General features: G+C 46.0%; 1 protein-coding gene across 3 annotated transcripts in view; it reads left to right on the forward strand.

The window, feature by feature from the left end:
• LOC115474923 (vascular endothelial growth factor receptor kdr-like) overlaps positions 1–25417 on the forward strand; it is a 344006-nt gene that overhangs the window by 114984 nt on the left and 203605 nt on the right. For all 3 annotated transcript variants that reach the window (XM_030210630.1, XM_030210628.1, XM_030210631.1), the window contains exon 4: positions 20837–20961. In XM_030210630.1, coding sequence (XP_030066490.1) covers positions 20837–20961 — 125 coding nt within the window. The remainder of the gene's footprint in view (positions 1–20836; positions 20962–25417) is intronic.

The following is a 25417-nucleotide window of genomic DNA, read 5'->3' on the forward strand; positions in this document are numbered from 1 at the left end:
CATTAGTCCATCCTGAGAAAGAGAGAGAGAGAGAGAAGCTAGTGGGCAGACCTAATAGCACAGCAGAAATGATTTACTGTGGTGGGTTTGTGGATCAGCAAAGTTGCTACCGAATTACTGTTGATCCCATAAATCTGAGATGAGAAAATCTACTTGTTTCCCTGAGTTCTTTTTATAAAGACAAGTTTTTCTAAGCACACACACAATATTTTTTCCAATGTTGGCACTTTTCACTTTGGTTTTATGCATTTTGCCAGTTGACGATGCAGCCAGGAGTTAAGAAAACCGTACAGGTTTTTGTTGTAGAGTTTCCCTACTCGGGTTTCTATTTACTCAATATGCAATGGCGGAGTGGGGGGGGGAGGGCTCCTTAATAGTGAATTTACTCCTTTTGGTCACTTTTCTTGGCACTTTACATTCTGGAACCAGGATATTAATTACCAATATATTGTAAGCTCCTGAGCAGTGATGGAGGACTTTGTAAATTCAGGTTGGCCCTTGCTTCAGGATTTTTTCCACTGGGTGGTCCAGCAGTACGTTGCTTTTGATATCAAGCACGTGATTTCTTTCTGTCCCTATAAGGAGGGGCCTCTGCTACAGGATGCCCTTGACATGTAGGGGCGTTGACAGTCCCCTCCTATCCCAGCATCCCTGACTCCAGTTTGCCTTCTTTCTGCTGCTGTGGTGGTGAAGCAGAGGTGCTGTTCTCTGCAGTTTTCTTCTGATTTCTCCTGACCTGGCTCTGCAGATAACTATTCAATTGCTTTTGCCACTGTATCACTAGGACATTTGACAATGTGTTCACATGCCACCTGCTCTTGTGTTCATTGGGTTTGGGAGGCATTTACTCAGTGTGTTTTTTCTAGCAAAAAAAGGTGCCGGTACTCAAATGCTAGGCCACCCTTCAGGGGTGGGGTGATCATTGAGGAACTCATCCCACAACAACCAGGCCCCCTGCAACCAGTCACAGAATCTATGACAAGGCAGAATTGGTGTGTAGAGCCTGAGCTCTTTCATTAAAACTTGGGGTCCGCAGGCAATGGATAAGGTGCCGGTACTCAGTACCCCCAAGTACACCCTCAAAAAAAGCCCTGCATTTACTGCCGTACACTTCAGTACTTTGTTTTGAAACACTTGCAAAGATTCATCCTCGCAAAGACTTGAACTTGGGTCAGAATTAAAACTGTTCTGATCAATATTTTATGCGCTGAGTTTTGCCAGCTAAATTAGACCCAATGCTAGATCATTTCCAGGCGCTGGCATTGAATATTAAGGGAAAGGGGAAGGGACTTGATATACTGCTTTTCTGTAGGTTACAATCAAAGTGATTTGCATATTATATACAGGTACTTATTTGTACCTGGGGCAATAGAGGGTTAAGTGACTTGGCCAGAGTCACAAGGAGCTGCAGTGGAATCGAACCTTAGGTTCTCAGCCTATTGCACTAACCACTAGGCTACTCCTCCACTCCAGTGGTCTAGTGGTTAGGGTGGTGGACTTTGGTCCTGGGGAACTGAGGAACTAAGTTTGATTCCCACTTCAGGCACAGGCAGCTCGTTGTGACTCTGGGCAAGTCACTTAACCCTCCATTGCCCCATGTAAGCCGCATTGAGCCTGCCATGAGTGGGAAAGCGCAGGGTACAAAATGTAACTAAAATAAAATATCAGCATCTGACTGGACTGCTCTTGGCCTCTGGGCTATACATGGGTCTCAGCTGATATTTAGCTGGGACCCACAGAAAGGTATCTCCACTTTCCCTCCTCCCTGATTCAATCCTGTCCCTAAAGAGCATTAGGTCCCCTCCCCCCCCAAACAGCAATAGGCTCCCTCTCCCACTCCCCCTCCAAAAAGCAGAAGGCCACTCCTTCCTGACTCCATCGAAGAGGAATAGTTGCCTCCTTCACAACCCCCCTCCCCCCCCCCCAGAGCAATAGCCCCCCTCCCGATGCCCATCAACCTCTGTAGGTTACCCCCCCTGGGCCTACCTTAACCTTCTCTGGTGGTCCAGCGGGGTCTGGGGCAGGAGCAATTTCCAGTTGCTCCTGCCTAAGCTGCTGCAGCCTCAACATGGTTGCGATGACCTCTAGAGGCAGTCTTGTGGTATAAGCTTGCTGTAGCCATGTTGAGGCTGCAGCTGACATAGACAGGAGCGACTGGAAGGCCTACAGGAGTTGGGGGGGGGAGCTTTAGGAGGGGATCCTATTTCTGTTTGAGGGAGGGTCAGGAAGGAGGGGCTATTATTCCTTGGGGGGTCAAAAGGGAGGGAGGGAGGGGGCCTATTTTCTTTGAGGGGTGGGTTAGGAGGGAGGGAAGACTATATGCTGCTCACAGAAGTTATGCGGGTGCCAACCGATATTCAGTGTTGGCACCCACATAGCTAACCAGGCATAATTAGGACTGCTATTTATGTGGGGCCTACATGGTTAGCTATGCCAGCGCCTGCATAACTCCCGGCTCTTCCCCAACTCCACTCCCAGAATGCCCCACTCCTGACCTTTTTCAAAATGGCCAGTTAGGGCGATATTCAGCAGCACTGCCTGGCTAAGTGCCGCTGAAAATCAGTGGCTGGCCCCTCGGAGCATGAATCAAGCCAGCAGGAGTCTCTCCTTTCGCTTAAATCACTTTGAATATCGAGACCATTGTTATCTATTGCGCACCATCAATTTGCACAGCACTGTGAAAGCATATTTCTAACAGGAACAGCACAAGCAATTCGTGTTATACATGTATGTCTATTTTTATAGGTGCAGGGCATTTCTTGATAGGCTGAAGCACAGGGAGGAAGAGTGGCTGCCATGTCACAACCCCCCCCCCCCCTCTCCCCCTGCTGATGCAGGAGCAGTACGGAGAATCAGACTTTCCCACCCACTCTCAACCAGTTAGTCAGGCAGGCTCCTGGCTGTTTCAAAGCCAAAGGTTAAGAATATCTATTTAAGCTGTGTTAGCAAACAGGGTCTGGCCCTGGCGGGCTGATTGTGGTTTTCATGTTTCTTCAATGGAATACTGGGAACTAAAATACATAACTGTCACTACATACCGGTCCAGCCATGAAAAACATTATTTTTGGGTGCATGTTCCCATATCTTTCCTATCAAACATTTATCTAGTGCTCGCTGGCTTGATGTGCCCGGCAGTGGTTCGGGGGGGGGGGGGGGGGGGGGGGATTCAAATCTTTCTACAGTAACACATTTGGGGCAAGAGATGTCCATCAGGTCTGAAACTCTTCTGATTGTGTCTGTATCCCAGTTCAGCTGCACTATGAAAAACAGCCCTTCCTAATGTAGCCCAAAGCAGGTAGTTGACTGCAGTGAAAGAAATCCAGAGTTGACCCTGAAACCCCAGGCAAATTTTGACTAGTGTCAAGCTTACCGCTTTTAGGGAAATTAATTGAAAAGTTGGTTGAAGTCTTCTAAGAATAGAATAAATATTCTACCCAGTACACTGTAAGGAATCCGTTTTTTTGTCCCTGGAGGACAAGTGTAAGTTGGATAAAGGAGAAGCAACTATGTTGAATCACCTGAACCTGATGGTAGCCTTTAGATAACTCAATGCTTTTGAATTGACTTCAGGTAATTGGACTGGAAGGGTTAACATCAAAGTGATTTGCTCATTTCTAACTAGTGGAGAATGGGTGGAGTAAACAGCACACTCAATATATGGACACCCCACTGGAGTATCCCACAAGACTCAGCACTCCTTACAGGACAAAAGGCTATGATGACCTTTTTAATCATTCTATGAGCGATGAACCCAAAAGGGAAGGGGAGATACTAAAAGCAACTCTCGTCTTTGTCCCTTGACTGCCTTATCTCTGTATCCTTGAGAAAGTCATTGGAACATTTGGCATTGCTTTTGATATGTATACTGATAATATCTAGTATTTTGTAAAGTTTATTTTTACCTTTACACAAAATCAAAACAAAGAACATTTTTGTAGAAAAATAAAATCCACTCCAGAAAAGAAATTAAAATATACTCAACAAATATCGTAATAAGAGAAATACATTTTAAAGCTCGGTAGTCTACAAAAAATAAGCATTTTGTACCTCTAGGGCAATAGCCAGATAAAGCAATAAATCCCTTACATAAAGTGCCTGGCTGAGGCTGAATAATTCTGGCTGAACCCCCAAAATTCAGAAGCCCTGTGGTTGAGTAAGAGATTTGCTCCTGGTTCCAATGCTTGATTTACGTCATTGTCAATCTGAAATGGGAGTTTGAATCCTTGGTGTAATTCTGAATCTGACACTTGTAGCTGTGGTGAAGCCAGCATCTACTAAATTACGAGCAATACGTCAGTGCATGGCTGCAGACGACAGATTTAAGAGAAGTTACGTATATGGATATGTATTCTTTCACACTTGGATTAATGTAACTGTTCGTAAGTTTGCAAATTGTAAATATACAAAAACTCTGGCTTTATTCAAAGTGATGCTGATCACACTGTTTCAAGAAGAAACATTTAAGGTAGGTCCAGTACCACAGAGTCCTCTGCTGGTTGCCAATTGCTTGGTGAGCTAAATTTAAGATTCTAGTGAAGGCCTTTAAGTTGTTATTTGAAGGACTGTTTTGCTTTTTATGAGCCTAAGAAGGTTTTGAGGTCTGCTAACATTGTTCAGTTTGGAGTTTGATCAGTGAAACGCAAGCCTTTTCAGTAGTGGCGGATACAAGGCCTGTTGCTAGGCTTACCAGGGCCTTGGCAGTCTGGGAGGGGGCCAACTGCCGCAGGGGTGGGAGGAAGGAGAACTCCTAAAACAGGGGCAGCGGAACACTTTTTTGTTTGGGGGTGCCCAAGACCCGCCCCAACCCTTCCATACCATCCTAGTCCCCTCCTATGGCATTTCTCTCCTTCCCTCTGTCCCTCCACCGCCTCCCCAATGGTTTCAAGCATTTCTCTCCTTCCTTACTCCCTTCTCCCATCTTATTCAGCATCTCTCTCCTTCCCTCCCTTTCAATCTCTCATAGTCTACAGCGTCTCTCTCCCTCCACCATGGTCTGCAGCACCTCTCTCCTTCCCTTCTTCCATCTCCTGCCTGTAGTGGCCAGAATTCCACTGCACCCCAGGCTCTCCAGCATCTCTCTCCTTCCCTCCTTCTCAACCCCTTCGCCATGTTCTACAGCATTTCACCCCCTATCTCTCTTGAGTACCTCTTGCCTTCCCTCCCCCTTCAGTATCTCTCTCCTTCCCTTCTACTCCTCTTGTCTGTGGTGTCCAGCATCCCACCCCATCCCATGGTCTCCAGCATCTCTCTTCTTCCCTCCCCAACACCCCATAGTCTCCAACATCACTCTACTGCCCTCCTCTCTTCAGCACCTTTCTCTTTCCTTCCCCCCTTCAGTATCTGTCTCCTTCACCTCTCCCCCCCCCCATTTATGTTGTCCAAATTCTAGCCCTCCCCATGGTCTCCAGCATCTCTCTCTCTCTTTCCCTCCCCCCCCCTCTATCGTGGTGTCCAGCATTCGACCACCCTCCATGGTTTTCAGCATCTCTCTCTTTCCCTCCCTCCCTCTCAACCCCCATGGTCTCCAACATCTCTCCCCTCCCATACACTCCCCCTCCTTTCGTCATCATCTGTCTCCTTCCCTCCCCCCTCAACCTGTGGTGTCCATTATTCAACTCCCCTGTGGTGGTCAACATTCCACCACCACCCATAGTCTCCTGCATCTCTCTCCTTTCCTCCTTCTCAACTCCTCTTGGTCATCAGCCTTGTTCCCTTCCCCTCCCCCTCCTCTCTTTAGGATCTCTCTCCTTCCCTTCCCTTCTCCTTCAACATCTCACTCCTTCTCTTCTCCTCCTCTGCCTGTGATGTCCACATTCAAACCTCCCCCCCCCCCCATCTTCAGCATTTCTCTTCTTCCCTGCTATGTTTGCTACTACTACTACTACTTATCATTTCTATAGCGCTACCGGACGTACGCAGTGCTTCTGGTTGCAACTCTATAAACTATGTTGGAGACATCACACAACCAGCCCAATGCAGGGTCTTCAGACACTGAAAGCCTGCTGCCTCTAGCCCCCTCCAAACTTCCAGCTTTGGAGGGGTCGGAAGCCAGTCGGCCAGCCTTGAGTATGTACGGATGAAAGGTAAGAGAAGAAAAGCCTGATGGGGAGAAAGGAAGGGGGGAGCCATGACACCTGTGGCTTTCCCTGTTCCGGAGCCTATGTCCTAAAATGATGCAGCCAGCCCATCGGAGTCCCCCCCCCCCCCCCCTCTGATGACCTGAACACGAGTTCGTGATTTTGTGTAAGTTCAGAAACACTCCTGCCACTATGGCAACATCATAGAGCACTCATACCCCAATGATTAGATTGATCAATGATTAGAACGGTCACCAGTGGGTTTGTTTTTGACCCAGTTTTAATAATCTGGGCATTGCGACCCAGTGACATATGAGACCTTTTCCTCCCACAAAATAATGTGAAAGTGAACCTCAGGTCTGTTGTGTGTTGCTGTGTTTAATTGAGGAAGTGGATCTTGTAGTGAGCCTTTAGGTTTATTTATTTATTTATTTATTACATTTATTGAGGTTCCAATTTGAGTAATTTTGAGTACTTTGATTCCCGTGTTGGTCTTTAAATATTTCCCTAGACAAACGACTCGCAAACTGAAGTTAGATATTTTCAAACTTCTTAGAGGTGTCTTATACTGTAATTATTTAGCAAGTTTGAATTTCCCTGAATTATTTACATTTATATCCCACATTTTCCCACCTATTTGTAGGCTCAATGTGGCTTACATAGTACCGGAGAGGCCTTTGCAGGCTCCGGTGTAAACAAATACAAAGAGTTGTGTTATGTCCATTACGTTCTTTAGTTTTGTTGTGTTGCAAAGATCAGGCATTTATGTTGGATCGGTAGAGTATGCCTTTTTAAACAGGTTAGTTTTTAGTGTTTTCCGGAAGTTTAGGTGGTTGTTCGTAGTTTTCAAGGCTTTTGGTAATGCGTTCCACAGTTGTGTGCTTATGTAGGAGAAACTAGACATGTAAGTTGATTTGTATTTGAGTCCTTTGCAGCTTGGGTAGTGCAGATTTAGGTACGTTCGTGTTGATTCGGATGTGTTTCTGGTTGGTAGGTCGATCAAGTCTGTCATGTATCCCAGAGCTTCACCGTAGATAATTTTGTGAACCAGAGTGCAGATTTTGAAAGCAATGCGTTCTTTGATTGGGAGCCAATGTAGTTTTTCACGAAGGGGTTTTGCACTTTCAAATTGCATTTTTCCGAAGATAAGCCTAGCTGCCGTGTTTTGAGCGGTCTGAAGTTTCTTTAAGGCTTGTTCTTTGCATCCCGCATAAATTCCATTGCAGTAGTCTACATGGCTTAGTACCATTGATTGTATCAGGCTGCAAAATGTTTCCCTCGGGAAGAATTATTTCACGCGTTTGAGTTTCCACATTGAGTGGAACATTTTCTTTGTTGTGGATGTCACTTGGTTCTCTAGTGTTAAGTTGCGGTCCATTGTAACGCCGAGGATTTTCAGGCTGTCTGACATAGGGAGGGTGTAATCTGGGGTGTTGATAATTGTGGGGTTATCCGCACTGTGTAGGGATGAGAGGATGAGACAGTGTGTTTTTTCTTTGTTTAGTTTTAGTTGAAATGCATTTGCCCAAGAGTCCATGATGTTCAAGATGATCTTGATTTCGTTGGTGATTTCTGTCAGTTTAGATTTGTAAGGAATGAATATTGTGACATTGTCTGCATAGATGAAAGGGTTAAGGCCTTGGTTGGATAAGGTCTTGGCTAGTGGGGTCATCATTAGGTTGAAGAGGATCGGTGATAGCGGTGATCCTTGTGGTACTCCGCAGTCTGCTTTCCATGGTGATGATATGTTTGAGTTTGATTTTGATATTTTCTTGTGGTTAGGAAACCCTTGATCCAGCTAAGTATATTTCCACCAATCCCGAACTTATCTAGTAATCTTATTAATATATTATGGTTTACCATGTCCAGTTTATTAAGTTGTCTTGATAGATAGCCATAGGATTTGTGAAATTTGCATTAAAAAGCATTTATTTGGAAGGTATCTGATCTTCGGTGAAAATAATTTCTTATGTTGATTAGAATTCTTGAAAATAAAAATGGTTATTTACCGAGAAAACAGTTTTTCGCAATTAATAGGTTTTGGAAATAAGTTCTTTTTCTAAGACAGCGCTCCCCCCTCCCCCATGCTGGTGAGTGATCTTACGCCCTCTTTGTGGGCTGAGTGACCCCTTGCTAGGGTACAGTAAGGAGGATACCTTTTTGTGTGTAAAATATCAGTTGGTATAACAGTACATGCCGTGATCCACAGGGGCAGAGTGTGGGACAAGCGTGAGCAGAGTTTGCACGTTTGCACGTAGGTGATAAAATACTCAACGTAGATGATAAAATACTCAAATCTACGAATGCACTGAGGCCATTTTTAGCATGGAGATAAAATGGCGCCATTTCCCATTTTTCCCATAATGGCCACTAATTTCCCCATTAATGCGTCACCTTTAGCGCATTGAGTCCTTAACATCGCCTATTTTGTAAGCGGTAAGGGCTCACATGCTAGCCACATGCTAATCAGTTAGCCCATGATGATGAAGCTGCACTAATCGATCAGCGCAGAACACGTCTACTCTCCTCCCCCAGACCCATCTCTTGCACTAAAAAATAAATTCTAATTTTTAGCATGTGAGTAGTGCGTGCTGATGCCAGAACTACCGCAGGACACCTGAGCGTGGTGGAAATGAAAACGGTAACGGAATTCAAACATACGTGGGATAAACATAAAGGAATCCTGTTCAGAAGGAATGGATCCTCAGGAGCTTAGCCGAGATTGAGTGGCAGAGCCGGTGGTGGGAGGCGGGACTGGAGGTTGGGAGGCGGGGATAGTGCTGGGCAGACTTATACGGTCTGTGCCAGAGCTAGTGGTGGGAGGTGGGGCTAGTGGTTGGGAGGCGGGGATAGTGCTGGGCAGACTTATACGGTCTGTGCCAGAGCCAGTGGTGGGAGGCGGGACTGGTGGTTGGGAGGCGGGGATAGTGCTGGGCAGACTTATATGGTCTGTGCCGGAGCCAGTGGTGGGAGGCGGGGCTGGTAGTTGGGAGGCGGGGATAGAGCTGGGCAGACTTATTTGGTCTGTGCCCTGAAGAGGACAGGTACAAATCAAAGTAGGGTATACACAAAAAGTAGCACATATGAGTTTATCTTGTTGGGAAGACTGGATGGACCGTGCAGGTCTTTTTCTGCCGTCATCTACTATGTTACTATGTTACAGTAGTGCAAGCATTAGTGCTTGATGCAGCTTAGTACAAGGACCCCAATCCAGCTTATTTTCGAAAGAGAAGGGCGCCCATCTTCTGACACAAATTGGGAGATGGGCGTCCTTCTCGCAAGGCCGCCTAAATTGGCATAATCGAAAACTGATTTTTTTTACACCCTCGGCGGCTTCCTGTCGTGGGGACGACCAAAGTTCACGGGGGCGTGTTGGCAGGGTAGGCCCCCCTCCTGGCAGTAGCTTACTGCTCATTCAGTCTGTCTCCTGTTCCTGTGTGCCGGGTTACCAGCTCTGCCAGCCATGGGTCCTTCTTCCTGCTGCGTCTCCTCCCACCTATGCGGAAGTAGGAAGTAGTTCACATAGGAGGCGGGACGTGGCCAGTAGAGCAGAGTTAACTGTATAACCTGGCACACAGGAGCAGGAGACCAATCCAGCCTTCTGCCTGTGCCTGCTGCTGGAAGCCTGAAAAAAGCGGCTTTTCTACTGCCGGTGCTGGGCCCCCTTTGGAGGCCGGGCTCGGGGGGGGACCTTGCCCCCCTCTCTTGGCAGCCCTGTTCCCCACTGAAAATAACATGTCGTGGGTATTTTCCCATGTTAGTGTCATGATTCTCAGCATAATGTTAGACCTGCTGTGTCAGTCTGTGGTGTGACTGATAGGGACAGCATCTAAATCTCATTGCTATCCATATAACTTAAAGCCCCACCCCCAGAACATCCCTGATATCCAGATAACTTTTGGCCATATATTGACTTATATGGCTAAAATGCATCCTTTCAGCTGGCTGCATGGTTGCTTGTAAATATCGATTCTGATAGACGCTTGGTGGTGGGTAGAAATTTGCATAACGTGAGTGATCCTTTTAAGAGCAGAGAATGACATTCCATTGCACGCACAGACCTGGAATTATTTCCAAATCCCTACAGTACGACTAACAGTTCAGAACACCCACCGGCACTCTTGAAGTTTGAATAACCGAGGCACTGTAATGCATCATTTGTTGTTGGACTGGAAGGTTACAGCTGCGTCATTTGTGTCTGCACAGTGACCCAAAACGTATTGTCCAGCTCTAGTGACCTTTTAAAAGCCGTACAGGAGCACACAGCCAGCCACATTCTGGAGGCTGCAACTAGGATACCAAAGCCGTCAGTACTTCTGGTCCACTGGACATCTTAGTGCATTAAGCTCTGCCAATGACCCACCTGCCACAAGCTTCCAAAGACTGAAACCTCTGTGCGGGACGGCGTTCAGGGCTGCAATTTAATTTGTAGCAAGTTTATATTTAAAGGCAATTATTGATGGGTGAACACAGACTGACCTTCTCCAGGGCTAGATTTACTACTGTATTCATACATTAGTATACGTTAGTTACTGCAGGTCCTGTTTAATGCTGTGGGATCTATTTTCCAATCATGTACATTACTGCCATTGACACATCTTAACATGGAAGTCCGCTTTAATGGAATCTAACTCTCTGTTGTCTCTCTGAGCAGGCCACCTTTCCAACCAGTGCATTTATTCATTATTAATTTCATTTATATTTATTTATTTATTACATTTGTACCCCCGCGCTTTCCCGCTCATCGCAGGCTTAATGCGGCTTACATAGTAACAAGAGAATACAATCTGTAGTATCAGGATCAAAGGAGGTATTCGATAGGACAAATGAACAAGGAATAAATGGGATAGAAGAGGTATGAAAGAGAGGATAGGGATAGGGATAGGTAAGGAGGTGGAGATATTTTCGGAGTCATTGTTTTTAATGATTAGTTGAACCGGTGAATAGATGGATTGTTTATGTTTGCTTATGGTAGTTCAGGTCATTCGGGTAAACCTGTTTGAATAGATGGGTTTTCAATAGTTTCCTAAAGGGAAGATATTCACTAATTGACCGAATGTATCTCTACCCAGAGCATTCCAGAGTTGGGATCCCAAGTAGGGGACATGGTAGGTTTTGTAACTTAGTCCTTTGCAATTAGGAAGGTGCAGGTTAAGGTACGATATACGATACGTTATACCACTTAGCCGGAAATCTAGTTCAAGGTGATTCAAATATTATCAGACCTTAAGTCCTGGAAGACAGATCACACAGAATTTAGTTCTGTGGACAGTAAAATGGCTTTATATAACACCATTATTATTAAATTAGTTTGGGGTCCGTTTACCAAGCTGCGGTAAGCAGTAATGTCTGCTTACTGCAGGCTAAAAACCCACTACCATGGGGCAAGCTCAGGCATCCCGCGGTAATTATTGGATCAGCGCGTGCTTTCCACGTGCTAAAAAAATTGTTCTTTTTTAGAATGGGGGAGTGTTTAGGGGGAGGAGAGTAGGCGGGCCCAGCGCTAATCGGTCAATGTAGCTACATCGCGGCAGGGTAGCCAATTAGCGCGCGGTTATTGCAGGATTCTTTACCACCTAGAAAATAGGTGTCCGTCAGGGCTCCCACGCTAATGGCCACGGGCTAATTAAGAAATGCAGCCATTTTACAGCCGCATTAAGAGTGGCCTCAGCGTGCGAGATACCCATGTGCTAGTCAAAGCGCAGGACACCTTTTTTTTTTTAGGGCAGAACAGTTTTAAAAATGTGAATCACTCCAGAATTGATTGTAAGCACAATTAGGGTAGACAAGAAATATATGCATTTTATTTATTTGAACAATTTTTTGGTAACACTAATGGAACACTTTATTTGTCTAAAGCAGACAAATCAGTCCCTGTGCAGAGAAGAAATTCAGTTGTGACTTAACCAAACACCTAAGAAAATCAAATTGTCCACTGGTGAATTGTGCTTAAAAGACATTGTCACAGTCACATCAGTGCATGCAAGTCCTAAATCAGTCACACACCCTGTTCTATAGGATCAAAGGGTGAATGTAAACCTCTGCTCCTACAGCCCCACTAATGGAATTACTGGTGATATAAATAAGGACCCGTTTTGTGAGAACAGTTCATTTCAAATGAAAGAGAGAGGGGAAATGTAGATTGTTTATCTTGCCTTTCCCATGTAAGGCTCATGGCAGCTTACATTATTATTCAAACTCCCTGCCCTATAGAACTTACAATTTATATGGGGACCAGTGGCGTAGCCACAGGTGGGCCTGGGTGGGCCGGGGCCCACCCACTTAGGGTTCAGGCCCACCCAACAGCAGCACACATTTTGTGGTAGTTGGTGGGGATCCCAAGCTCCGCCAGCTGAAGATCTCCTCCTGATGGTGCTGAAAACATTGCTCTCCACTCTCCGATACTGGCAACTGCGCATGCTCAGTTTTCAGCGCATGCCTGCTGCAGGCTGCCAAGGTAGAAAGCAGTGTTTTCCTGCCAGCTGAGATATTTTTTTAAGTTGGTGGAGGAGGGGGGAGAACACTTGTGCCCACCCACTTCTTGTCTAAGCCCACCCAAAATCTGCTGTCTGACTACACCCCTGAGGTAACAGGAAACAACGTGGCTTGCCCAAAAATTGGAAGTGAGATTTGAGCTTTAGTTTTCCTACTTACTACTTTAACCATTTAACCCTTCTCCTAAAAGGGTTACTACTACTACTACTATTTAGCATTTCTATAGCGCTACAAGGCATACGCAGCGCTGCACAAACATAGAAGAAAGACAGTCCCTGCTCAAAGAGCTTACAATCTAATAGACAAAAAATAAATAAAGTAAGCAAATCAAATCAATTAATGTGAACGGGAAGGAAGAGAGGAGGGTAGGTGGAGGCGAGTGGTTACGAGTCAAAAGCAATGTTAAAGAGGTGGGCTTTCAGTCTAGATTTAAAGGTGGCCAAGGATGGGGCAAGACGTAGGGGCTCAGGAAGTGGGGTTGTGGGGTTGGTGAGAACAGATTGTCGTATGTGTCAAAAATCATATCAGCCATTTTCAACAAGAGTGAGGCTCTTTCCAAGCTGCACTTGGAATTTCTACATCTGCACAGGGACTTTTTAACACAGACATAGAAAATAGGTCTCACTAACAGTGCTGGCCCTACCATTAGCTGGACTAGGTGTCTGCCTAGGGCAGCAGCCTTGGGGGGGGGGGGGGGGGGTTGCAGCGCAGTGCTTGCAAAGACAGTGAAAGGAAGCCCTTGAAAGTGTGTCTTTCAGAATCCTGGTGCTCAAGTCCTGTCACATCCTCTGACAGGATATTGGAGGAAGTGCGATGCAGCAGGTCTTGAGCATGCATACCTTGCATCCAGATGCGCTGCAGGCTCAGCTCCGGAGGCAGAAGTGGCAGGGGGGAGGGGCAGATGAAAGAGATTCTGGATGCTTTGGAGGGGAAGGGAAGGAGAGAAATACTGGACACCTAGGGGAAGGGAAGGAGAGAAATACTGGACACCTGAGGCAAGGGAAGGAGGGAGATACTGGACACCTGGGCAAGGGAAGGAAAGAGATGCTGGACATCTGAGGCAAGGGAAGGAGGGAGATACTGGACACCTGAGGCAAGGGAAGGAGGGAGATGCTGGACACCTAGGGCAACGGAAGGAGAGAAATTCTGGACACCTGAGGCAAGGGAAGGAGGAAGATACTGGACACCTGGGCAAGGGAAGGAGAGAGATGCTGGACATCTGAGGCAAGGGAAGGAGGGAGATGCTAGACACCTGAGCAAGGGAAGGAAAGAGATGCTGGACATCTGAGGCAAGGGAAGGAGGGAGATACTGGACACCTGGGCAAAGGAAGGAGAGAGATGCTGGACACCTAGGGCAAGGGAAGGAGATAAATTCTGGACACCTGAGGCAAGGGAAGGAGGAAGATACTGGACACCTGGGCAAGGGAAGGAGAGAGATGCTGGACATCTGAGTACATAAGTACGTAAGTACATAAGTAATGCCATACTGGGAAAAGACCAAGGGTCCATCGAGCCCAGCATCCTGTCCACGACAGCGGCCAATCCAGGCCAAGGGCACCTGGCAAGCTTCCCAAACTTACAAACATTCTATACATGTTATTCCTGGAATTTTGGATTTTTCCCAGTCCGTTTAGTAGCGGTTTATGGACTTGTCCTTTAGGAAACCATCCAACCCCTTTTTAAACTCTGCTAAGCTAACCGCCTTCACCACTTTCTCCGGCAACGAATTCCAGAGTTTAATTACACGTTGGGTGAAGAAAAATTTTCTCCGATTTGTTTTAAATTTACTACACTGTAGTTTCATCGCATGCCCCCTAGTCCTAGTATTTTTGGAAAGCGTGAACAGACTCTTCATATCCACCTGTTCCACTCCACTCATTATTTTATATACCTCTATCATGTCTCCCCTCAGCCGTCTCTTCTCCAAGCTGTATAGCCCTAGCCTCCTTAGTCTTTCTTCATAGGGAAGTCGTCCCATCCCCGCTATCATTTTAGTCGCCCTTCGCTGCACCTTTTCCAATTCTACTATATCTTTCTTGAGATGCGGCGACCAGAATTGAACACAATACTCAAGGTGCGGTCTCACCATGGAGCGATACAACGGCATTATAACATCCTCACACCTGTTTTCCATACCTTTCCTAATAATACCCAACATTCTATTTGCTTTCTTAGCCGCAGCAGCACACTGAGCAGAAGGTTTCAGTGTGTTATCGACAACGACACCCAGATCCCTTTCTTGGTCCGTAACTCCTAACGTGGAACCTTGCATGACGTAGCTATAATTCGGGTTCTTTTTTCCCACATGCATCACCTTGCACTTGCTCACATTAAACGTCATCTGCCATTTAGCCGCCCAGTCTCCCAGTCTCGTAAGGTCCTCTTGTAATTTTTCACAATCCTGTCGCGATTTAACGACTTTGAATAACTTTGTGTCATCAGCAAATTTAATTACCTCGCTAGTTACTCCCATCTCTAAATCATTTATAAATATATTAAAAAGCAGCGGTCCTAGCACAGACCCCTGAGGAACCCCACTAACTACCCTTCTCCATTGTGAATACTGCCCATTTAACCCCACTCTCTGTTTCCTATCCTTCAACCAGTTTTTAATCCACAATAGGACATTTCCTCCTATCCCATGACCCTCCAATTTCCTCTGTAGCCTTTCATGAGGTACCTTGTCAAACGCCTTTTGAAAATCCAGATACACAATATCAACCGACTCCCCTTTGTCCACATGTTTGTTCACTCCCTCAAAGAATTGAAGTAAATTGGTCAGGCAAGATTTCCCCACACAAAAGCCATGCTGACTTGGTCTCAGTAATCCATGTCCTCGGATGTGCTCTGTAATTTTGTTTTTAATAATAGCCTCTACCATTTTCCCAGGCACCGACGTCAGACTCACCGGTCTATAATTTCCCGGATCTCCCCTGGAGCCTTTTTTAAAAATGGGCGTTACATTGGCCACCCTCCAATCTTCCGGTACCACGCTCGATTTTAAGGATAAGTTGCATATCACTAGCAGTAGCTCCGCAAGCTCGTTTTTCAGTTCTATCAGTACTCTAGGATGAATACCATCTGGTCCAGGAGATTTGCTACTCTTCAGTTTGCCGAACTGCCCCATTACGTCCTCCAAGGGAAGAAGAGAGATGCTGGACATCTGAGGCAAGGGAAGGAGAGAAATACTGGACATCTGAGGCAAGGGAAGGAGGGAGATGCTGGACATCTGAGGCAAGGGAAGAAGACAGAGATACTGGACACTTGCCTCCTAATTCTAAAACATTTTCCACCAAATTTGTGACTAGCATGCACAATTTATAGAATAGGGTCAGTTGCACACATAATAATTAGATGGTAATTGGCCTTAACCAATTATTGGCTTTAATTGGTATCAATTGGTACAAATTGGCAGTTACAGGCATAACTATCCTTAGTTGGTAATCTATAAGTTGGGTGCTTAAATTCCAGAGTGCTGAACTACAATGGGGGCATGGACCTGGGAGGGGCATGGGTGGGTTGAGGGCTTGTCAAACAGTTGCACGCATGGCTTTTAGAATACTACCATGTACGTTCCTAATGCCTACAGTTGGGTGCAAACATTTACACCAGCAATTCGGCTGATGAAAGTGCTCGTGATTCAAGTTAGGTATGTAAATGTGAACTTACACTAGTATTCTATAACGTTATAGAAGCTGTGCTTAGTGCACATCATCCTAATGTTAGACTTTAGGCAACTTTTTGAGAAGTACCTCCTTGGAGAGGAGAAGGGAAAGAGAGAGATGGTCAAATGGGAGGGGTGGGGGAGGAGTAAGAAAGAGGTATTCTGGAGATCGGGGCATGGTAAGGAATGAAAAGGGAAATGGATTATGGTTGGGATGTGTGGCTGATGGCTTGCCTGTGGCATCAGATATCCTCGGGCTGGTCCTGCTCACTTGCAGTTTTGTTGCTGCAAATGGGCCGCATTGTTCCCTCTAAGTTGAGCAGAAGGGCCTCCACCTACAGTCCTGCCAGTGGATGGTGCTGTTCTACCAATAGTGAGAGACAGATTGAAAACCTAATTCTGTTGGAGGAATCCCGCTCAGCATAGAGGGAATAGTGGCAAGTTGGAGATCAAAGTATATGTGAAAGAGAAGCTAGGAGGAGGGTAAACTTGTATGGGTTGTGTATGTGTGTTGAGGAGGGTACCTGGGAATGAGGGACCAAAGGAAAGAAAGAGAAATTGGGTGGGAGTAAGGACCAGAGGAGGGGCATGTCTCTCTCCTGTCTCTGGATGCTCCAGGCTCTCAGCTCTCAGCCCTTCCCTCTACACTAGCTCCCGATCCGCTACCATATACAGTTCAAGCTTCTCCTATTAACCTTCAAATGCACTCAATCTGCAGCCCCCCATTACCTCTCTACCCTCCTCTCCCTGTATGTTCCCACCCGTAACCTCCGCTCTCAGGACAAATCACTCCTATCTGTACCCTTCTCCACCACCGCTAACTCCAGACTCCGCCCCTTCTGCCTCGCATCACCATATGCCTGGAACAGACTTCCCGAACCCATACGCCATGCGCCCTCCCTGCCCATTTTCAAGTCCTTACTCAAAGCCCATCTCTTCTCCCTTGCTTTTGGCGCCTAACCACCTTCCCCATTCATGATACCTACACTGACTACATAGTTTGTAACCTTTAGATTGTAAGCTCTCTTGAGCAGGGACTGTCCTTCCCCATGTTAAACTTGTACAGCGCTGCGTAACCCTGGCAGCGCTATAGAAATGCTAAGTAGTAGTAGTATATCCCCTGATGCCAGAGCCTCCCTTGCCTCCCTTCCCTTCTCTTATTCTCCCCATTCATTGTCTTCCTTCCTTATCTGCCCCTGATCTTTCCTCCTCCTCCCCCACTGCCATCCCTAGTTCTTCCTCTTTTTCTTCCTCCCTGTCTCTGATCCTTCCTCTCTCTCCTCTCTTCTCCCTATCCCTGAAATTCCAGAGTCGGGGATGTAATAGAACTAGAGGACATGAGTTGAGGTTGCAGGGTGGTAGACTTAGCAGCAACATCAAGAAATACTTTTTCACAGAGAGGATAGTGGATGTTTGGAATACCCTTCCGGTAGAAGTAGCAATGTCACAAACACTGGGGGAATTCAGAGATGCCTAGGAGGATGGAAACTAAAAATGGCTGTTGAGGTGTTATGTTGGACAAGAGTAGTTGAGAGCTAAGGCCAATGTTGGACAGACTTCTACAGTCTGTGTCCCACAAATGGCATAAGACAAATGAAGAATTCGGAAACTCCAGAGGCTGGAAGCTAAGGCCAGTGGCGGACAGACTTCTGTTGTCTGTATCCCATTAATGGCAAAAGACAGATGAAGATCAAGTCTATGTATCGTATATCACTTTATTATCATATCTTACAAGAGAGAGTGCCATGCATCTCAAGGGGGAGGGGAAGATATCTTAATGTGGAAATTAGCAAGTTAAATACTGTTAGCAATACTTTTGGTTTTAACATATTTTGTTCCAAAACTGCGTCATATTTAACCGTCTGTATGTGGTTGTCATGATGACAAATTGCCAACCAGTGCTGCATAGGACGGTGGGTGCATTTTGGCCGCCTTCTTCAGCAAACTGGATGGACCATGCAGGTCTTTGCCTGCCGTTATTTAACGTGTGACAGTGTTACCCATAAAACTCCAAAAAGAGCACAATAAATTATTCAGCCCCAAAACATGGTTAGAATAGGACTAGATTTGTATAATACAAAATAAACGTATCTTAATATGTACAATAATTCTACTATGTGTTAAAATGCCACTTATGACTTATCACTACAGAATTTTAGAAACTTTCCCTCCTACCACGCAGGCTTCTACCTTGTACTCGCACTGCTTCTGGGTTCTAGCCCTTTCCTTGACTCAGACGACGAACTGGCTACAATTTCTCTTTCTCATTACTTCTCCTTGAGGACAGGACAAGATCTCCCCAATGATCCATCCTCTTTCCTCCGTGAGGCACTTTATATCCCAGGGTTCAGCTGGTTTTCAGGCTTCAGCCTCTCTCCATCCCTTCCTTATGGGAACAGGACCCACTCCTGGCCTTTCCCTTCTCCTCCTGGGTAGAAGAAAGACTTTCTTTCTCTGTAGATAGTAACTCTCATCCTTCCTGTTCCCTCAACTTGTAACCTCTGGGTGATCTTTGATGCTTCCCCCTCCTCCTCTAAAGCGTATCCTTTATTCCTTTCCAACACTGCTAAAATCCATCCCTTTCTTTCTGAGTATGCTACCAAAATGCCAATCCACTCTCTCATCACCTTCCTGAGCCCTTACGCCAAGCCCCCTCCCTGCCCATCTTCAAGTCTTTGCTTAAAACCCACCTCTTCAATGCTGCATTCGGCACCTAACTCTTACCGTTCAGTAAATCCAGACTGCCCCAATTTGACCGCCCCTATCGGACTGACCGTTCACTTGTCTCTTAGATTGTAAGCTCTTTGAGCAGGGACCGTCCCTCTATGTTAAATTGTACAGTGCTGCGTAACCCTAGTAGCGCTTTAGAAATGTTAAGTAGTAGTAGTAGTCATCATCTCCCGCTTATCTGCTGCAACCTGCTTCTTTCAGGTCTCCTGCAGAACTGTCTCTCCCTACTGCAGTCTATTCAAAATAGAGCTCCATGTAACTCCTCGTCTCAAGTCATTATATCGGCTCCCCATCTGCTTCCACCCAGGGGCGTAGCCAGACAACAGATTTTGGGTGGGCCTAGGCAAGAATTGGGTGGGCACCAAGTGTTCTCCCCCCACCCCACCACCACCACCAAAACAGCTGGTGGAAAAACGCTTCTTTCCACCTTGGCAGTCTGCAGCACGCATACGCTGAAAACTGAGCATGTGCAGGTGCCAGTATTGTGGAGAGTAACGCTTTTGTTACCATCAGGGGGAAGTCTTCAGCTGGCAGAGCTTGGGATCCCCACCCAGCTACTGCTAAATGGCTGCTACTGTTGGGTGGGCCTGAGACCTAAGTGGGTGGGCGGGCCCCGGCCCACTCAGGCCCACCTGTGGCTATGCCACTGCTTCCACCTACAATTCAAACTTCTAGTAGGCATCTACAAATGCATTCGTCCTGCAGCTCTCCTCATTACTTATCATTTCTCTTTCCTTACACCCTTTCTCTTGAAATCCATTCATCTGGCAAGTTGCTTTTATTTATCCCTTTTCCTCCGTTGCTAGCTCCCATCTCTGCTCTTTCAGTCTTGTGCACGGTTTGTCTGGAAGAGGCTTCCCCAGTCTGTGTGTCATGTTCTCTCTCTCTCTCTGGCCATTTTCAAATCCAGGCTACTAGGTAAAGCCCCGCCTTTTGGGGGGTTGCTTTTACATCTTGACCACTTCTCTATTATACATACACTCTTCTAGCCTCTCTTGTATGTCACGTATGTTTGCCGTTACTAGAAAGTAAGCTCGGGACTGTATATGTTTCTGTACAGTGCTGTATGTGCATCGTAGCACTTTAGAAATTATAAATAGTGTAGCAATTTTAGAGTTGAACAGGAGATGAAGTCCTTCTTGATTCTCCATCTCCAGGGGCGTAGTCAGACTTCGGTGGGAGGGGGGTCCAGAGCCCGAGGTGAGGGGGCACATTTTAGCCCCCCCCATTGCCGCCGACCCTCCCCATTTTTGACCACCACCACCTTTGACCCCCCACCCCGGTGCCAACCCTTTTGACCCCTCTTCCCGCCGCTGCCAACCCTCCCCCGCCGCCGCCATTGCCGTTGGGTACCTTTGCTGGTGGGCGCCCCCAACCCCCGCCAGCAAAGGTACCCGATGACAATGGCGGCGGTGGTGGGGGGAGGGGGTGTTGAAGGGGTTGGTGGCGGGGGGGGGGGGGCAGAGCCAAATCTACAGGGACCCATGCCCCCATGGCCCCATGTAGCTACGCCCCTGATCTATACTGTTCTATTAAAATAGAAAACTAAGGAGGTATTTTACTAAGGTTCGCTCATATTTTTAGTGTGTGCTAAAAATAGGCGATGACACCAATGTATTCCTTTGAGCATCTTTAACATTTAGCACGCACCTATTTTGGATCTTCCATGTCAGCATCACTACAGAGAAAGATGTCCCCTTTTGCAGAGGGGGGGAGGGAGGAGGGGGAGGTAAGTACAAAAATACAGTGCTGGACAAAGTTTTCTGAATGACCTGGAGCATGTGATTCTCTCAAAAACCTTCTCATCTGAAAAGCATTCTGAAAATATGTCCATATCTGACTTAACATTGTTTGGCTTCTGTCTTTTCAGACGTTGCAAATCCCTTTGTAAAGATGTATGCTGACCATCCTTCCGTAATCTTTATGCCCAATGAGGAGGAGCTTATCATTCCCTGCCGTGTCACGTCCCCAGATTTTAAAGTCACTTTGAAACTGGTAAGCAGGTCTTTAGTACAAACTGAGCACAGTTACTGTCATGACTACTATTAGTGTAAAACTTGAACTTATGAGCAAGTTAACATTGAACTCATGTGTTAAGATTTTGTGATCGTTTTGTTTATTATTTGTTGTACTGGATTACGTGGTGTGAATGGTGTGACTGAAAGGCTTGAGTGTGTTTGGGGTGATAATTTATTATCTAAATGATGTATAATTAAAAATATTTATACGGCATGGTTTTGAGTTCTGAAATGATATATTTTTATTTATATTAAAATGTTAACTGCCAGACCCTCAACCAGTCTTCTAACGTTCGGAGATCCCTTCTCATCGTTTCTACTCCCTCCTGGTTATCCACTCTATTGACTATCTTCGTGTCATCCGCAAAAAGGCAAACCTTTCCTTCCAACCTTCAGCAATATCTCTCACAAATGTATTAAACAGAACCGACCCCTGAGGAACTCCTCTGCTCACCTTCCTTTCCTCCAAGCAGATTCCGTTTACCACCACCCTCTGCCACCTGTTGGTCAACCAGTTTCCTATCCAGTTCACCACTTTTGGTCCTAAGTTCAGCCCTCTCAGCTTATTCACCAGTCTTCTGTGGGGGACTGTATCAAAGGCTTTGTTGAAATCCAAGTAGATTACATCTAGCACGTGTCCTTCATCCAATTTCTTTGGTCACCCAGTCAAAGAAGTCAATAAGATTTGTTTGGCTCCAACTTCAATTGATTGTGCTCCAACTTCAAGTCTATTAAATTGCATGCACAAATTGGGCATTTATAGAAATTGGGGAATGTTGTGCTTATCTTATATGATTCAACAGTAACTGGAATCCCATTTCTGTCCCCCCTTTTCCGGGACATGTGTAAAATATAGGCATGAATCGCGCACCTAAATTTATGTACATACATGTTAATTGATTTCAATTATTGCAAATAATTGCTTGTTAAGCCAATAATGGGCACTAATTGGATCATTTTTCAATTAAATTTTGTGCGCAATTTAGGAACACGCCCAAATTTGTGCATGCAATTTGTAGCGCTTTTTATAGAATTAGGGAATATTGCATAAATGCAAGGGGAAAGGGAAATGGGACTTGATATACTGCATTACTGAGGTTGGTTTTTTTTTACAACTACATTCAAAGCAGTTTACATATATTCAGGTACTTATTTTGTACCAGGGGCAAAGGAGGGTTAAGTGACTTGCCCAGAGTCACAAGGAGCTGCAGTGGGAATTGAACCCAGTTCCCCAGAATCAAAGTCAGCTGCACTAACCACTAGGCTACTCCTCCACTCATTCCACCAATAAGAGCCAACCTCATCAGTGATGTCACAATGGCTTGATTGCCCAATACTTGGCTCACTTCTGATATTGTGATGTCATAAGGGAAAGGGGACTTGATATACTGCATTTCTGAGGTTTTTTTTTTTTGCAACTACATTCAAAGCAGTTTACATATATTCAGGTACTTATTTTGTACCAGGGGCAATGGAGGGTTACGTGACTTGCCCAGAGTCACAAGGAGCTGCAGTGGGAATCGAACCTAGATCCCCAGAATCAGAGTCCGCTGCACTAACCACTAGGCTACTCCTCCACTAGCAACATTCCATGTAGAAGCCTTCCCTTGCAGATCAGCAATGCGGCTGTGCAGGCTTCTGTTTCTGTGAGTCTGACGTCCTGCACGCATTGCTGACCGGCTTCTACATGGAATGTTGCTAGTGGAATAGCAACGTTCCATGCAGAATCTCAAACAGTAGCAACAGAATCTCAATAGTAGCAACATTCCATGTAGAATCTCAATAGTAGCAACATTCCATGTAGAATCTCAAATATAGAAAGGGAAATGGGACTTGATATACTGCCTTTCTGAGGTTTTTGCAACTACATTCAAAGTGGTTTACATATATTCAGGTACTTATTTTGAACCAGGTGCAATGGAGGGTTAAGTGACTTACCCAGAGTCACAAGGTGCTGCAGTGGGAATCGAACTCAGTTCCCCAAGATCAAAAACTCAGTTCCCCAAGATCAAAGTCCACTGCACTAACCACTAGGCTACTCCTCCATTCACATGGGTAAAGCCTGGGAGGGGGATGGGAGAGGCTGCCATTTTCATGTACAAATTACAGAATACATTACACATGCCCTTGCCGCATTCTATGACTGTAAGGCATGTCAATCCCAGGTTGCGCTAATATTCTATAACAGAAACTGGGATCTGACTGTGCAGAATTGGGATTCGTACAAGGGGTGAACAGTTATAGAATTGTTCCCATTTTGTCTAAAAATAGATGCTATCTCCCTGATATAAAGCCACTGACCGCTTCAGGCTGAAGCTAGCCCAGATATTCAATGCCAGGCCATGTCCAGACATCGGCACTGAATATCCAGGTCAGTGTCAGTCAATATTCAATGCTGGCACCTACATAACTAAGCGGGCAAAGCTCAGACTGCCTTTTGTGTGGTCCAGCTTGCCTGCCCACTTAAACCTCTTTGAAAATCTACCTCGATATTGCTGTGTATATCCCCACGCAATTTTATAAGACCTGATCTGCATCCTGAACACCCTTATGAATTATTCCCTTCCACCCTCATTCTAGAACAGGTGCACTTAAAATTTTATGGAATACTGCCATCCACACATGCAACTTTATTTACGTGTATAAATGGTGATTTTGATTTCTAGAGCTATATTTTTTTAATTAAGGGGGAAAGTTATCATCATGGGCTGCCGTTATGATGTCTTATTTTGCTGTTAGCCCCAGTTATTAGAAACGTGGAGGGGCATAATCGAACGGGGGCACCCATCTCTAAGGGCGCCCATCTCCGGGGATGGCCCCGGGAAGGGGCGGAGCCAACCGTATTATCGAACAAGATGTCCATCTTTCGTTTCAATAATACGGTCGGGGCCGGCCAAATCTCAACATTTAGGTCAACCTTAGAGATGGTCGACGATAATGGAAACCGAGGCCGGCCATCTCAAAAACAACCAAATCCAAGCCATTTGGTCATGGGAGGAGCCAGCATTCCTAGTGCACTGATCCCCCCTCACATGCCAGAACACCAACCGGGCACCCTAGAGGGCACTGCAGTGGACTTCACAAATTGCTCCCAGGTTCATAGCTCCCTTACCTTGGGTGCAGAACCCCCCAAACCCCATTACCCACAACTGTACAACAGTACCATAGCCCTTAAAGGGTAAAGGGGGGCACCTACATGTGGGTACAGTGGGTTTCGGGTGGGTTTTGGAGGTCTCTCATTTACCACCACAAGTGTAACAGGTAAGGAGGGATGGGCCTGGGTCCGCCTGGCTGAAGTGCACTGCAGTACCCACTAAAAACTGCTCCAGGGACCTGCATACTGCTGTCATGGAGCTGGGTATGACATCTGAGGCTGGCATAGAGGCTGGCAAAAAAGGTTTTTAAATATATTTTTTTTTTGGTGGGAGGGGGTTGGTGACCACTGGGGGAGTAAGGGGTCATCTGGTCAGTTTGGGCACCTTTTCAAGGCTTGGTCGTGAACAAAAAGTGACCAAGTAAAGTCGGCCAAATGCTTGTCAGGGCCGCCCTTCTTTTTTCCATTATCGGCCGAGGACAGCCATCTCTTAACCATGCCCCCGTCCCGCCTTCGGTACACTGCCGACATGCCCCCCTGAACTTTGTCCGTCCCTGCGACGGAAAGCAGTTGAGGATGGCCAAAATCGGCTTTCGATTATACTGATTTTGGCCGCCCTTAGGAGAAGGGCACCCATCTCCCGATTTGTGTCGGAAGATGGCCGCCCTTTTCCTTCGAAATAAGCTGGATAGTAGCATAGTAGATGACGGCAAGATAAACTCATACTACATATGTATTCTTGATCTTGGCTCACTTTTATTACACATAGCAGTGATTTCAATTTCAAGAAACATTTATGAAAGGGTGAAGCTATCAACCTGGGCTACCTTAAAGTGTGTTATTTTACTGTTAACCCCAATTATCAGTAACTAGGTCTCACTGCATAAAATGGAACCTGTGCTAAAATAGCATTAGGTATCAGTAAAATAACATGTCTTAACAGTAGCCCACGTTGATGAGTTTCCACCCCCCCCCCCCCCTCAAAATTAATACCTTCCAGATGGATTTTCAATGCTGGTGCCTGGACACAGCTAGCATTGAAAATGAGGGTCTATTTTAGCCAGCGGCAGTCAGTGTCTAAAAGCAACTCTCACTGCTGCCGGCTGAATTTTGACTAGTATGTGAATAAATTCCACCTCCGCCTAAACTCTACCTGAGAAGAAAGTAGGCAGCTACGTCTATACCTGCTGTGGTAGAATTGCTCCCTTAATGTATTAATGATGTCATTGATGAAACATGGAGGGATGTGGGGCCCAAACTCCATCGCAGAAGACGCCTACCAAAGTCACATACAAACGTATGCATCCCAGTCATCACACATACTTGTATGCACAGGGTA

Source organism: Microcaecilia unicolor, chromosome 7, assembly GCF_901765095.1.
Source record: "Microcaecilia unicolor chromosome 7, aMicUni1.1, whole genome shotgun sequence".
Taxonomy (NCBI): Eukaryota; Metazoa; Chordata; class Amphibia; order Gymnophiona; family Siphonopidae; genus Microcaecilia; species Microcaecilia unicolor.